Source organism: Neofelis nebulosa, chromosome 2 (genome assembly GCF_028018385.1).
Source record: "Neofelis nebulosa isolate mNeoNeb1 chromosome 2, mNeoNeb1.pri, whole genome shotgun sequence".
NCBI classification, from domain to species: Eukaryota; Metazoa; Chordata; class Mammalia; order Carnivora; family Felidae; genus Neofelis; species Neofelis nebulosa.
Window position 1 is genome coordinate 166,636,731 of NC_080783.1, and position 15,294 is coordinate 166,652,024.

At 37.1% G+C, this 15,294-nt stretch overlaps 1 protein-coding gene and 1 non-coding gene across 2 annotated transcripts in view; both read right to left on the reverse strand.

Moving 5' to 3' along the window:
• Window positions 1-15,294, reverse strand: part of IL23R (interleukin 23 receptor) — a 61,837-nt gene that overhangs the window by 30,049 nt on the left and 16,494 nt on the right. The window contains exons 5-6 of the mRNA XM_058717031.1: window positions 6,676-6,836; window positions 1,728-1,873 (exon numbers count right to left, since the gene is read on the reverse strand). Of these exons, the coding sequence (XP_058573014.1) occupies window positions 1,728-1,873; window positions 6,676-6,836 (307 nt within the window). The remainder of the gene's footprint in view (window positions 1-1,727; window positions 1,874-6,675; window positions 6,837-15,294) is intronic.
• On the reverse strand, window positions 10,371-10,477 carry LOC131505840 (U6 spliceosomal RNA). The gene has a single exon (XR_009258604.1). It is a non-coding gene; the product is annotated as a U6 spliceosomal RNA (small nuclear RNA).

Here is a 15,294-nt window from a genome sequence, read left to right on the forward strand (position 1 = left end):
TGGAGCAGATATTTACCTAACCCAAAGGATGGTTATGAAGGTTATATAAGATAACAAATATTCTTTCAGCTCCTTCATTTCCGCCTGCTTCTGAGTTACCAAGTCTCACAATGGTAGAGTAGCACCAGCAGGGGGAGCAGAGAACAAGAATTTCAACCAGAAAACACTTGGTTTCTGAAAATCTATTCAGAGATATTGATGGTAGAATTACTTTCTATTTTCTAAACCTTCTTCTAGCCTATAATCTCTCCTAATTATGCCAAATAAAGGAGTTTTGTATTATCAGTATCATCCTATGACCAGGACACTAAACAAAGGGCACCAGGTGTCCTATTGTAATAAAATCCTATTGACTCAAAATCTAAGACTAATCTAAGGATTTCATTTGGGTTTTCAAATTTACCTAAATTCCACATTTGCAAAAGGATTGACTGTGGAGTTGTGTTTTGTTTGTATCCTGCTTGTCCCAGGCTTTAAGCATAGGGTTGCTATGTACACAAATGTCACAGTTATTTAGTCAACAAGTCCAGCAGGATCTTCACTTGGTAATTGACCAAATGATGCACAGATTCACATGTAAGTGTAATCTAAACAATTGTAAAGTTCAGATCACATTTCTGACTTAAATGAACAGGGGTAAATAAACAAGTTGGTGTCATGAATTTATTTTAGAGAACAGTCTTTAAAGTATGTCATAAAATCAGTATAGTTTTACCCTCATCTTCTTGACACTCTTTAAACACATTGCTCTACAGCAAAGCTGATATTCAGGATAATGAAACAATAGGAGGCTTTGGAGTCATGCTAATCACCAAATACATATCATTTACTCCCTGACAGCAGATAAATTCATGCATGGTACATAACTCTTAATTATGCAAAGCCAGAGACTCTATGCCTTAATTATTTTGACTAAATGAAGTTTGTTGTACTTGAAAATATGAAATGGCATTTCTTTTCAAATACACCAAAATTGGAACTTTTCCCTCAGTCATACTAGTGTTCTCTCATTGTTCAAATTACTGAGTTTTTATTATAATGTTCACAGGTGCTGTCATGTCATGTGATTTCATTAACGAACCTTGTACCTATGCCTAAGTCAGTTGGTAACTTACCATTGGTATTTAAGGATGGTTAGTTTGTTTAGATATTCACTTTTTACCTTAGGCTCACATAAGACTGAGGCCTATTGTAGTAACAAATCTTCCATTTAGAGTTGCATTTTTTCATTTAAAAGGAGACACCCATAAATCTGAAGTTTTTCTTTTTCCACAGTTGTTACCCTAGATGCTTATTAAATTTCAGCATGGAAACCTTACATTTTATATTCATCATCACTGATGTAAATTTTACTCTAGGAGGCACTGAATTACAAGGAGCCAAACAGATGCATCTCTCTTAGTTGGACATTTGTCTATTTAGCAACTTATAAAAGGTAAGAGGACATTTTCAGGAAACATCTCTCCATTCTGAAACCATATGGTAACAAATATTAAAACTAGAGTGGTTTGAGGGGTGCCAGTGGGTAGAACACATGACTGTTAATCTTGGGGCCATGAGTTCAAGCCCATATTGGGCATAGGGATTACTTTTAAAAAACCCAACAAACTATAGTGGTTTGAATATCAAACAGATAAAAACAAGTAAAGTAGATCATCATAAGTCCATTGTGGGTTAGCTTTTCTTTCATTTACTTACATGCTAAAGTACAGTGAAAGTTAGCTTACCTTCCAAGTTTGGTTTGTTTTAGACTTGTATCTCATTTCACAGGAAACCTTTTCTATTGTTGTTTGACTATTCCAGTGAATCACGGTCTTGGGTACTGTCGTATTTATGTCCTCAGCCCTGGAAATGATGGATGCAGAAGGTATCACTAGAAAAAATAATAATAAATAAAAACCCAGCAGTTTAAAACTTGCCTAGGGAGAAATCATAATCTTTATATCCATATATAGACATGTTAAAACTCAAAGTACTAAAAAAACAATGTCATGATCTAATTAATAAGTAATGATATTTTTCTTTTTTAACCTATTATGTAAGAGAAAACTGCTGCTGTTAAGTGAAATTCTATTTAACCTGTTTTCCAATTCTTTTAAATGGGACTTTTGTAGTCCACCTTTCCTCCACCCCCTATTCCCTTATAATCCTAAACTAGTGAAATTCTAAAGCCTGGCCTTATTAACAAAAAGAGTAAAAAAGAGATAAAGAAGGTATCTCTTTCTTCCTGCATGTATTTAGGGGAAAATGAAGTTTTGCTTTCTAAATTTAGATCAGGGGAATCTGATTTGATAAGACATTAAATTGATACCTTTCACAATAATATTTTTATTATCTTAATTAAATCTATTGCTAATTTATTTTGTTCTCTATTAAAATAAATCCATACTTGAAACTATGATTTGAACAAAGCAAGTCTCACAAGACTCTAAGACTTTACCAATTATTGTCATGTTCTGTGATAATAACTTCCAAAAGGAAACTGACATTCTGATGGATTATCTTACTAGTTGTTTTGTTGTACTAAGAGTAGTGGTGTAACTGGAATCTCTGTATTTCTAAACTGTATTAATTCTTATATGCTTTCTGTGTCTGAACAGAATAAAATCATTGGTACTTCTCATTTCTCCTATATGCACAACAGAACAATGAAAACCTATGACTTTGTTAGACGAATTATTTAACAAAGAACTGAATAGCCTTGTATGTGTGTTTTTAAGGACCATTACTGTAGCTTAATACTCTCTATGATTAGTTTCCTTTTCATTTATCCTAGGCGTATAAAGTATTCTTTGGGAATATCACTGTCTTATTATTAATGACTTATTATCTAAAATTATATACCCAGATGTATGATTTATAGAGAAATATAAAAATTAAATATTTGATGTTTAGTAGGACAGTCTTATAATCCTTGGGCTAAAGCTAGCATAGGAAAGAAGTAGTAGCAAAATGAGTCTAATTAAAGATTTTATCATCTGAATTTCACAGTTGATTTCCTTTTGCTAGTGTAAGCTTCTTGTAATAAGTATCAGTATTCACAGGTTCTGTAGTCAGGGAAATGATTCCCAGGGCTCTGAGACCACTTGGGACCTTTTAAAGCACTCTCAGGCTAAATTACCCGCCCACTCTTATCTCCCATCTCTGAGTCTGGCCTGTCATTAGTTTAGTAGCACAAGCATTCGGAGACCCTTCTGCAGAAAGAAATACTCTGGGGAGGAAGAAAAAGTCTTTAGTCCTATGAGAAATGTAAATAGAATAGCAAGTCAGATTTAAGATAGTCTTAGTGATGCGGGAGCATAACGCAAGCTGAGGGCAAAGCACAAGCTAACAACAACCCTCCCCCTCCCCCCAAGGTAGGATATGTATGATATTCCTCAGGCACTGTTGGCTGCCTAAGAACAAAGGAAAGGACAGCAAACAAGTGGTTAAATTGGTAGTCTCCATCAGTTTACAAATATCTTAGTAAATTACAAAAAGGCAATCTTATCAATAGCCTAATCTCCAGGAACTCCCTACCATTTTAATGATAATGCTTTGGTAGAGGGAAAAATAACCCTAGCTTGACAGTAGCTAGGCCTCCAGTCATCTGAGTCCTTAGCACTTGGAAATCCCTTTTAGAAACTTCCTCGTGACTTTATCTCCCCCAACTCCACAGTATATAAGCAGTCACTCTTTACAACCCCAGTGCAGCTCTTTGTGCCCACAGGTCTCATCCCCGTGCTTTAATAAAGATCAACTTTTTGCACCAAAGACGTCTTCAAGAATCTTTTCTTGGCCATCAGCTGCGAATCTCCACACTCCAAAACCCCATCATTAGCACAGAGCAGGTCAATGCGATAGAGGGCTAAACCTTTAGGTTTGAATGATCTCATATTTTTTCAAATAAACCTGTTATATAATAAGTACTTGAATATGTACTTTGGTACACCACTCAAAGTTGAATGTTTGCTCTCATTGCTTAGGTTTCAAACATTCCCATCAGATCTTACATTTTTAAAAACTGTCAAATCCATCTACATGCCATGTGTTTAGTTTCAACTTATATTGAAATAACCAGATTTGTAGTTGTTTAGTATCTTTCCAACAACATATATTTACCTATACAAGAATTAATTTTCAGAATGGTTATTTTATTTTCAAAAAGGTAAAAAATTTACCTATGTGAGAATTAATGTTAAAATGGCAGCCAGGGAGTGCCTGGGTGGCTCAGTTGGTTAAGTGTCCGACTCTTGATTTCGGGGATCAAGCCCTGTGTCGGTCTCTGTGCTGACAGTGCAGAACCTGCTTGGGATTCTCTCTCCACCCCCCCGCTGCCCCTCCCCTGCTCATACACATTCTCTAAAAATAAATAAATAAATTTTAAAAAATGACAGCCAGAAGGCGCTGCACTTTCTGTACTGGCATTTATTTCTCTACAGGAGAAGCTGAGGTATCCCTCTCACATGTCACTTTGGCACAGTGTTACTGCACTATTAACTCTGCCTTTCAGCACAGCCTCCCTAACTTAATTAAAGCCCAACCCCATAGCTGTTATGTGAAAATTGTTCTCAGGAGAGCCCTCTGTCCTCAGTTTCATAGAAAGTTTCATTTATCTAACTTGCAGTGCCTTATTCTTAAAGTATCACAAGTGAGTATAGCTCATCCATTAATTATCTGGTGGCTTTGTTGGGTGGAGCCTCCTACACAGTCAACCTGTATTTTCTACCTGATTTTTAAGAGTCTGTTTTGAGATTTTTTTTTTTAAAGGGGGCAGAATAGCAATCCCAAACAAGAGGCTCCCTGGTTCACAGTGTGGGAATTCGATTTGGAGGTGGCTGCCAGATGCGATTTTCCCTTTATGGGAGGTGAGGCGGTGATTAACTACTGCAAGTCAGCGAGATGAAATCTGGCTCTCCTCCTTACTAGTTATGTGAACTTGAGAAAATTGTTTTATCTCTTTCTTCATCTGTAAAATGGGCACAGTAGTACCATGTATGATTGTTTCCAGAATTAAGTGTAATTTGCATGTTAATTGTCTGGAACATTGTAGGCATTTAATAAATGGATGTGAAGATAATAAGATCATCAGCTCACAGTGATAATAATAACTAATACTACTGATAATTTAGTTCTAAAAAATGATATTGCCAAAATGATACAATACACGATAGCCTTTAAACATCATTAATCCACTGAGGGGAACCTGTTTTAAGAAAAGAGCATATTACAAAAAAAAGGGGGGGAGCATATTATGGCAGCCTACCTCAAACTATAAATTTACAAAAATGTGTACATCGTGGTCAAGAGAACTATAACTCCACGAATATGTAATACAGTGGAATACATCACCATCATCAGCAGTGTTTGTTTTCAAATCCAATATTCAGAGCATTAAGGACAGACTTTTAGACCAATCCTGTTAGTTGGGATAGTTAAGTTTAGTTGAGACAGGAGTTGAGAAGTTGATATATTAGTTCCAGTAAAAGACCTCAGTGATTCCCAAAGAATATCCATGTTGTACCCCAAGAGAAGATGTCACATCCCCCAGATCATTAATCAGCAGGAAAGTTGTCTGACACATAACAATGTGCATTTAAATGAAGACTGAAGATAGAAGTTGAGGATATTGGAATTAGAGCTCCCTAGCTCCATAGTCTCAAATTTTGATGCCGCCTAGCGTTGGTTCCCTCAAATAGAAACCATAATCTCTTCTACAAAATAGGGTTGTTATGAGGGTTAAATAAGGTAATTTATGTAAAAGTAGTTAGCACTGAAAAAAAGTGCTCCATAAATGTTAGCTTACTGAAAGCATCCTTAATAAAAACAGAAATAACTGGCATTAGGATGTCCAAATAGAGGGTGATTCACTTGGTGCTCTTTGGCTAAATTTTGACTTCAGGACTGGGATGTAGCTGTAAAAAGCTCAGGGGCAATTACTTTTTGGACTTTATCTTAAGGAAAATGCAAAAAACTACTTTGAAAATATTTATCCAAAAGGTTGTTCATGGCAGTAAAGTTTATAATGGTGAAAATTTGAAAACAACCTAAATCTCTAACAATAAGGGACTAAAGACATACATTAAAAATAATATCGTAGATTAAATCAAGAGAATGTTTATTTTATAAGTTTTAAAAAGCAAGGCCTAAAATATCTGAAGCAAAAAATGCTAACATTTGTAAAATCTGGCTGGTAAATATAGAGATGTTTATTACATAATTCACCATTTTTTATGTTTTTTTTTAAACTGAAAAAACCTATAACTTCCAAATAGTGTATACAGCAGAATTCTTTAGTATGTTGTACTCACAACATAAGACTCATCACAGTTTATTATAATCCTTGTTTGTTTCCATCTTCCCTGATAGATTGTAAGATACTTAAGGCAGTGGATACCTTGCTTATCTTATTCTCCCTAGCTCTTAAAACAATGCTTGAATATAAGAAGTTTTCAATAAATATGTGTAAAACCACATGCACCAATGTAGAAATGAGACTGGAAGGATATACAACAAAATGGTAGCAGTACTTATCTTTGTGTTGTGTTGGGTTGGTTCATTATGAGTAATTCTTGTTTTCCATATCATGATCTGCAGGAACTTCAGGGGAACACCTTTCACATCTCGACTTCATTTGACTAGGTCAACACAAATTAGCTGTTTATTCATAAAGACATACTACTTCTCATTCTTTACCTATATCATCCAGATTAATTTGCAGTTGTTTTGACTTCTCTGTGCCCAGTGCATTTGCAGCTTGGACCCAAACCAAATATTTCTTGCCACCTTGCAATGAATCAGTGGAGATGTTAATATAACTTGACGAAAGATATTGTTGCTCTTCTTCTGTCTCTAAACTTAAAAAAAAAAAAAGATTATGATAACTGGTTATGTTGGTTTGAATTAGTTACTCCTCAATTTTTTTATGCTACTTTTTTAGCCTGCTTTCAGAAGATTTACTTAAAAATCTTTACTTTAAGATTTACTTAAAAATCAATTAAAATTGATTTCATTTTGAAAAATTTTTAAAAATAGATTCAAGGCTACCCAGGGCCACACTGTGACTCTCATGGATATTAAGCCCTTTTGCCTTCATGTACCCATTCTTCCATCAAGAAAAAAAAAAAGTATATATATGTGTGGATATGTGTACCTTTATAGAGATACATATATATGTTCATGTAGATTATGGTTTACAACTGTCAATATAAAAGCAAATATATTAACATTACATATTAACACATTTTCTTTGACCTAAGGTTTATTTTTTTTCTTCTGATATTAAATGAAATTAAACATTTACATGGACGCCTGAAAGTATCATGAGCCCTGGGCACTGTGCCTACTGTGCCTTCTGCACAAGTCGACTCTGGACAGAGCTTGAAATAAATGAACACCCTCTAGGAGGGAGCATTGCGTAGGAGATCAGTAATGGGGCTTTGAGTCAGACATTTCTACCAGATCTAGAGTAAGGGGTAAGAATGGCATGAAGGGTCAAGATAGGATTAAGATCTGGATGGGGTAGGGAAAGACCAAACTTCCAGGCAGAAAAAACCCCAGCATGTTCCAAAACAAATAAATGAAATGGTGTGTCATTTTCCAGAAAGTTCAGCAAGTTCATACTCTGGAGCATGAATTTGCAAGCAGTAACTTGAAGTAGAGCAGACCAGATCAGAAAGACTTCCTGTGGATTTTGAAAACAGAACTGACTGGATCTGGTGGCCCATCACTTAACTATAAAGGAGGTCATTTGCTGCTAAAAGGGATGGAGAAGATAGAGGGTAGAACCGAATTTGGAGAGATAGAGGTTTTTTTGTTTTTTGTTTTTTTCAATTTTTATATGAGAGAAAGAGAGCAAGTGCAAGCAGGGGTGAGGGCAGAGGAGGGGAGAGAGAGAATCTTAAGCAGGCTCTACGCTCAGCATGGAGTCCAATGTGGGACTTAACCCCACAACCCTGGAATCATGACCTGAGCCAAAATCAAGAGTTGGACACTTAACCAAACTGAGCCACTCAGGTGCCCCAAGAGATAGAGCTATTGAATCATCACTTCAAATTATGTTTATCTAAGTTTTTATAATTGAATGTGTGACAGTCTCTAATCAGCCAATTTAATAAAAAAGTTAAATTTCACTAAGGTGAAATTTCAAATATTATTTGTTAAGGCTAAAATTCTAAATTTTATTAATCTTCACTGGCTTTTGTCAGCAAGTTTGAGCCTCTTTTTTATATCTGTTAAAACTTTCCGGGGCTCCTAGCTGGTGCAGGCGGTAGAGCATGCCACTCTTAATCTGGGGGTCATGAGTTGGAGCTCCATGTTGGGCAGACAGATTACTTAATCAGTTAAAAATTTCTACTCCACTATATTTTTAGGGGGTAAGGGTTGGGGGTAGTGGTGGGGGGAGTACTGAGAAATGTTTATTCCTTTCTTTTCTTGTTTCTGTGAGGAGAGACTGTCCTTAAACCTCCCTGGTTCTATCTCGTCCCTCCCTTGCTCACTCATCCCTCTTGAAGGTGAGCATGATTCTACTCATGAAGAACTGGCCACATGCATCTCAGTCCCTTCCTCTCTCTTGTTTTCCCTTGGGAGTCATAAGACCACAGAAATGACCTTTATTGGTCTTCTCCGATAAGCTGTAAGATTTAGAGGAGTTGGTCTCCAAGTGGGGATGTGCAGCCGTCTAATACCAGCTGTGATTGAGGGCAAGAGCAGTAAGTCTGGGAAGACCAATGTTAGAAAGTTTACTATTGCTACATACCAAAACCATGCTCTCCATTAACAAGCTTCATTTGTAATAAATATTATAAAATATTTTAAACATTTAAAGTTATTTAAATATTTAAATATATATTTTAAAATATTTAAACATAACTATTATTATATTTCTATTTTCACCTGCTGGCTTTTTGGTTTCTCTCAGTTGGTTTAGAACTCATGAGGAAAATCTGCAGAGATAAACATTGAGCCACCTGAGACACTTACACACCATTATCTATAGCTGGATCTATTCATAACATGAAAGTGTTTTCACTAGACTTCACTAAGTTTACATTTTTTGAACCCTGAACTACCAACTCCTTTTATGTCCTTTTCTTAAGCTTCTCAGTTGTATTTTCTACATCTCTGGCAGCTACATCCAAGTTACCATTTCCACTTGTTCTTTAAGCCTTTTCTTATGCCTTTAGTTTTCCCATGAAACTACTCTTCTTTTTTTTTTTCTTTTTTCTTTTTTAAAGAGAGAGAGAGAAAGAGAGTGCAAGTGGGAGAGGGGTAGAGAGAGAGGGAGAAAGAATTCCAAGCAGTCTCCATGCCTAGCGCAGAGCCCATCCTGGGGCTCAATCTTACTACCAGTAGATCATAACCTAAGCCAAAATCAAGAGTTGGAGGCTCAACTGACTGATCCACCCAGGCACCCTGAAACTACTCTTCTAAAATGGCATCCTTTCCAAGGTGAAGTCCTGAATCCTCTTTGTAGCCTCTGTCCCTCTTGATTACTTATAATTCTTAACTTCCCTTGGCTACCTGGACTCTGTCTTCTGGGTGAGAGAGCCTACCTACATCTTTTTCTTACACCTGCTTAGTGACATCTTTTCTCCTCCAACCCTCCACTTGGATTGCTCTCCATACTCCTATAACCCCACCACAGGGAGGGTCAACTCTTGACCCTCTTGGTGCTTGCCTTTTCCCTCAGCTCACTCACCTTGGTTTCTATTACTATTTCATGTGCACAGCTACTGAATATCTGCAGTCTCACTGGGAGATGCATTTGGATATCTGCCTAAGACAGAACTATAGCATATGTATAACTGAATTATCTTTCCTTGCACATCAGCACTTTTTGCTGGTATCTTCATTGTTGTCAACAGCAGGTTGCCTTTCTGATGTCCTCAGTTTGCCGTTTTTAACAACTTTTTCTCTGTTACCCTTCAACCAAAGAAGGTGAAGCATTTATTTAACTATTCCTTTCTTATTTAAAATGTTTATTTATTTTTGAGGGAGAAAGAGTGCACAAGCAGGAGAGGGGTGGTGGGGTGGGGGCGGTGGGGCGCTGACAGAGGATCCAAAGCAGACTCCTCACTGACAGCAGAGAGCCCGATGTGGGGATCGAACTTACAAACTGAGAGATCATGACTTGAGGTGAAATCGGATGCTTAACCTACTGAGCCACCCAAGTGCCCCAGTTTTCTTATTTTATCTTTTGTTCCTGTTTTGATAGCTGTGGCCATGGTTTAGGCTTTATCTCTATTATCTGTTTGGTATTACTTGTAGATTCCTACATTAATTTTATTGCATTGTGGAACCTAACTTAATATAGATCTACTACTTTGGAGGGAAATAACCTTGGAATTTGAACACAGGTGAAAAGACAAGTATCCTATATTCTTAGATTTAACAAATAGAAATGCTTCACAAATTTGTATGTCATCCTTGATTAGGGGTCATGTTCATCTTCTGTGCACTATTCCAATTATAGTATTTGTGTTGCTGAGGCAAGCACTGCTTGGTTTCTTTAATACCATCAACTTTTTTCCGTCCTGGGAGGCTGACTTGATAGGATTTGTGGGGAAGGAAGAGTTTAAAACTCACAATCATTTCATCCCTATAGGCTGCACTTAATGTCCTATTACCATTGTGTGTCTATTCAACATCTCCCGAATTTCTCCCAGCCAAAATTATAACTTGCCAGCCACTATGATCTGTTAGAATCCAGAGTGGCATGCTTGCTGAGACACAGAACTCCAGGGAGGAAAAGAGGAACCAGCCTCACACTACCAAGCAATAAATACATTTATGAATCAAAATAATACAAAAATTATAGAATATCTATATTTTAAACCTATCACTACCAGAGCAGGATAATCTCAGCAGGCAGTCAAAGAATCTCTCTAAGGCTGACAGGGAAACGTGGGTAGGGGTGACCGGTCTCCATAGCATGCAGGTGGCACCAACTACCCTAGTTTTTAACCCTCAGTGCATGTTTTCCGGTGCTGCCTCTTTCCTCTCAGCAGCAGGAAAACTACTATGAATGCCACGAGAGGACAAGGACATGTCATAGTGATGAAAAGCAGAGGGCTTGGGTTTTTAAAAAAAAAATCTATAGGTTCAAATCCTGGCTCTGCCCCTTGATAAAATGTGGGAATCGAGCCAGTTACTTAACCTCTATGTACTTCAGTTTACTCATCTGTGCAATAGGAAGAATAACATCGTTATCATGAGTAAAATCAGATAAGTGAGTTGGTGAGATAAGGAAGCATGGAGCAGGTGGTTTCATGCATAATAAAGGGTTTATGAAACAGATAATTATTATTAATTAAAAGGTATTTGTGACTTACACTTTAGAATGTGACTTACACATTCTAAAGAATACAAATGAAACCTTAAAAGTTGTTATATTTCAACAAGTGAAATTTCTTTTATATTACTTGTAGCTGAAATCAAATCATTCCATTAAATTCAGAGGTGTTTACATAGTTCCCTTATATTTCTTCTGAAATAAGGCAGAATATAAATAAATTACAGAGAATTGCTTTTAAGTTATGCCAACCTCATGCTCAGTAAGAATTCAAATGTAAAAATATGAAAATGGCAACTATGGGTAAGTAGCAAGTAGGGCATCTTTGAATATTTTCCAGTCAGAGAAAACCACATGCATGTCCTTAATTGGTTTGCGGCTAATTCTTTTACCACAAAAATTGAGACCACAGTCAAAATGCAAATACATTCTTAAACCAACATGAACCATAGTTATTAGGTAATTTAATTCTGCTTAAAGTCTACCTTCCTATTAGCACCTAGACCATGAACACTGTTTTAGATGAGGAATCTAGTAATAATGAGTGACTGACTATACTTTGGGACTATTTTTACATAAAACTTATATTACAAAGTTTCTTTTTAATTTCTTATTTCTATTTCTGTTTTTGGTGTGTTTTTATTACATAACAGATTATTTGTTGAAGGGAGTCAGCATGATTTATGTTTCTCTGAAGTTTACTATGCACCTAGCCCTAGTTGTATTTCATAGATTTTCAATAAAAAACATTGCAAATTTATGGTGATAACGGTTAATAGCGTTTTCCATTTAGTTAACCACTCATTCAACAAATATTTAATTAATATCCACTATGTTCCAAGTATTACCTTGGACATTGGGACTACAACAATGAACAAAACAGATAAAGTCCTGACCTTCATGGAGCACACATTCTGGGGGAAACAAATGAATATATAATATGTCCTATGGTGATAAATGTGCAGAAGAAAAATAAAGCAAAAAAGGGTTAGGAAGTGCTAGATGCAGGAGTGGGGATTTTTTATTTTAAAAGAAGATGCGGAAGGCCTGTCTGAGAAGGTGATTTTCCTCCTCTCTGGAGGAAGAACTTTCTAGGGATATACAAAGGCCGTAAGGCAGGATCATACTTGTCCAGTTCAAAAACAGCAAGGAGGTCAGTGAGGCTTGGTGTACGTAAAGGAGATAGAAAGGGATTAAAGATGAGATCCGAGAGTTCTGGAGGAGGGAGAGATATAGAAGGTACTGTAAGGTCACAAAGAGCCTCTGGAGGACTCTGGCTTTGAAATGGGAGGTTTTGAGCAGAGGAGTGACATGATCTGAGGTGCATGTGAAAAGGCTACTTGTGAATGACTCTAGGAGGGCAAAGGTGGAGGCTAGGGCACCAGTTAGGAAGTTCTTATACTAAGTCAGATGAGGGATGATATGGCTTGGCCTGGGGTTGCAAACTGGGTAGTAAGAAGAAGTCAAATCCTATAGGTTTGGCTGATTAATTTTGTTAAGGGCATGGTAGGGAGTAATCTAGGACAACTCCAGTGATTTGGGCCCAAATAAAATGAAGAGGGAGTTGCCATTTACTAAGAAGGGGAATGCAAGTACGGAGAAAGGAAACTGGCAGTGTTTGGGTTTTGAAAATATTAGCTTTGAGATACCTTTTGGATGTCTAAGAGGAAGTGCTGAATAAGATATTAGATATATGGTAACTGCAGACAGGGGAGATATCTGGACTCAAACTAGATAAATTAGGGAGTTTTACACTATAAATTTGTGTTATATCTTTTAGGTAATGAGTGTAGATACAAATAATAGATGCTAGGAATAAAACTCTGGGGGCTTGTTACTTCACTGGAAATGAAGACACATCAGCAAGAGACTGAGAGAAAGCATCCAGGAAGGTAGGAGGAAAATCAAAAGGGAGTAGTATCCTCCAAGCTAAAAGAAGGAAGCGAAAAGCTATTAAATGCTCCTCATAAGGAAGATAAGGACTGAGAATAAACCATTTGATTTGGCAATGGGGAAGTCATTAGTGACACTGTTAAGACCTGTCTCAATGGAAAGTGAAAACTTGACTAAACTAGCTTAAAGAAAGGATGAGAGAGAAAGAGACAGAAAGTGCATACAACTCTTGGGGTGCCTGGGTGGCTCAGTTGGTTAAGTGGTCAACTCTTGGTTTTTGCTCAGGTCATGATCTTGTCATTCCATAGGTTCAAGCCTCGCATCAGGCTCTGTGCTGACAGTGGGGAACCTGCTTTGGATTCTCTCTCTGCCCCTCCTGCACTTTCTGTCTCAAAATAATAAATAAATAAACTTAAAAAAGAGTACAGACAACTCTTGAGAAGTTTGGCCATAAAGAGGAGCAGAAAAATAGAGTAGTGGAGGGGAAAGACCAAGGGAAAGTTATATTTTTCAAGAGGGCAGATGCTGCAAGCGGATGGAATGATCCAGTAAAGATAGAAAAGGTAAGATGCAGAAGAAAGAGAGGAACATTGTGGGAGCAATGTCCTTCAGGAGGCAGGAGGGGTAAGATCTAGCCCAAGAGGTGGAGAGTTGGCTTCAGGGAAACAGTAGTTCATGCACAGTAGTAAAAAGGAAGACCAAGTATATGGATAGGGAGGTCAATGCGTCAGTAGATGGGGGAACTTATCATATTTCTCATTGCTTCTGTTTTCTCAATGAAGTAGAAAGCAGGTCATCGACAGAGCACAAGGAGAGAGAAAGCATTCTGGAGGCCAGAAATGAGACAAAAAGTAATGAAATAATTACCTGGCTTAGTGGAGCAGTGACTGGGCCAGTGAAATGTGGTAGGATACTGGGTAGCTGTCAGGGCCCAGTTGAAATTAGTGGTCATGAATATATAGTCATATCAGTCAGTAAGTTTGCATTTGTCCCCAGCCACAATTAGCTTTGCTAGTACAGATACAGAATTGGTGAGGAAATGGATTTAAAAATATGACTGCTTATTGAGTCCTAAAAGAATGACAGAAATGTAATATCACAGCCTTAAAAATATTTGGAATCGTACCTAAGACCTCTTTCTGGTTATTAAGAATATGCATATGGAGAAGAAGAGGTGGCAAAAACAGGCAGGCCTTATGAATTGACAGAATAAGCAATTGATCTTAGGGGTCTACAATGATATCTTATCTAAAAATAATTGCCCTACTGGTCTTTCATAGTGCCTGAAAATTCCATCATTTGTGTTATTCTAGTGAGATCATGAGCTTGTCATGCACAGAGATGGTGCCTATCTACAAAAACTCTCTAGAGTTTAACATAGTAACAAGAAGAAGCAAAATGCTAAATAAATCTTTGCTAGATTGACTTGAATGGAATAAAATGAGGGGCCATGATGAATTCTTTTTCATTCAACAAGTATTTATTGAGTAGAAGACATTGCAAGGACACTGCAAGAGTTTCCAAGATAAAGAACATATTTACATGAAGCTGTTGAGGGCAATAGACAATAGTAGGTAGACGTTTATTACCAGAGTTTCTTCTTTTTTGTTTTTTCCTACCACCACTTATTGATAAACAGCAAACCACAGCACAGGAGGGTATGTGAATGGAAGCCCGATGGCCCCTAGGCTGCCATACAGGGAATGTCACCTTTCTGCCACTAGTGGAACAAGTCCGTGGGCTGAAGTGAAATGCCTCTTCTGTAAATGTGGTCTTACTGGAATACAGAACCACATGAGTTGGAAGTGAAACCTTGCAAATGCTGATCTCTACCTACCTGCCAAAATGGAAAATACCCTAAGAACCCAGGATCTAGTATAACCTTTTTAAACTACCTCAACCACAAACTGATTATAAGTCAACTTTTTCCTGGGGGCTAGGGGGAAGGCAGTTTTGATAGAAAAATTAACTTTCTCTTCTGTATTTTTTTTTCAACTCATTGGTGTGTTTTTAATTGTGAGATAGGATAAATGTTTATTTCCTTTTCCTGTTTGTGCTTATAGGAGCTCATTCTTTGATTTTGCTAGAGGAGAACATTCATTTTTATGCTAATCCTTCACATTTTTATG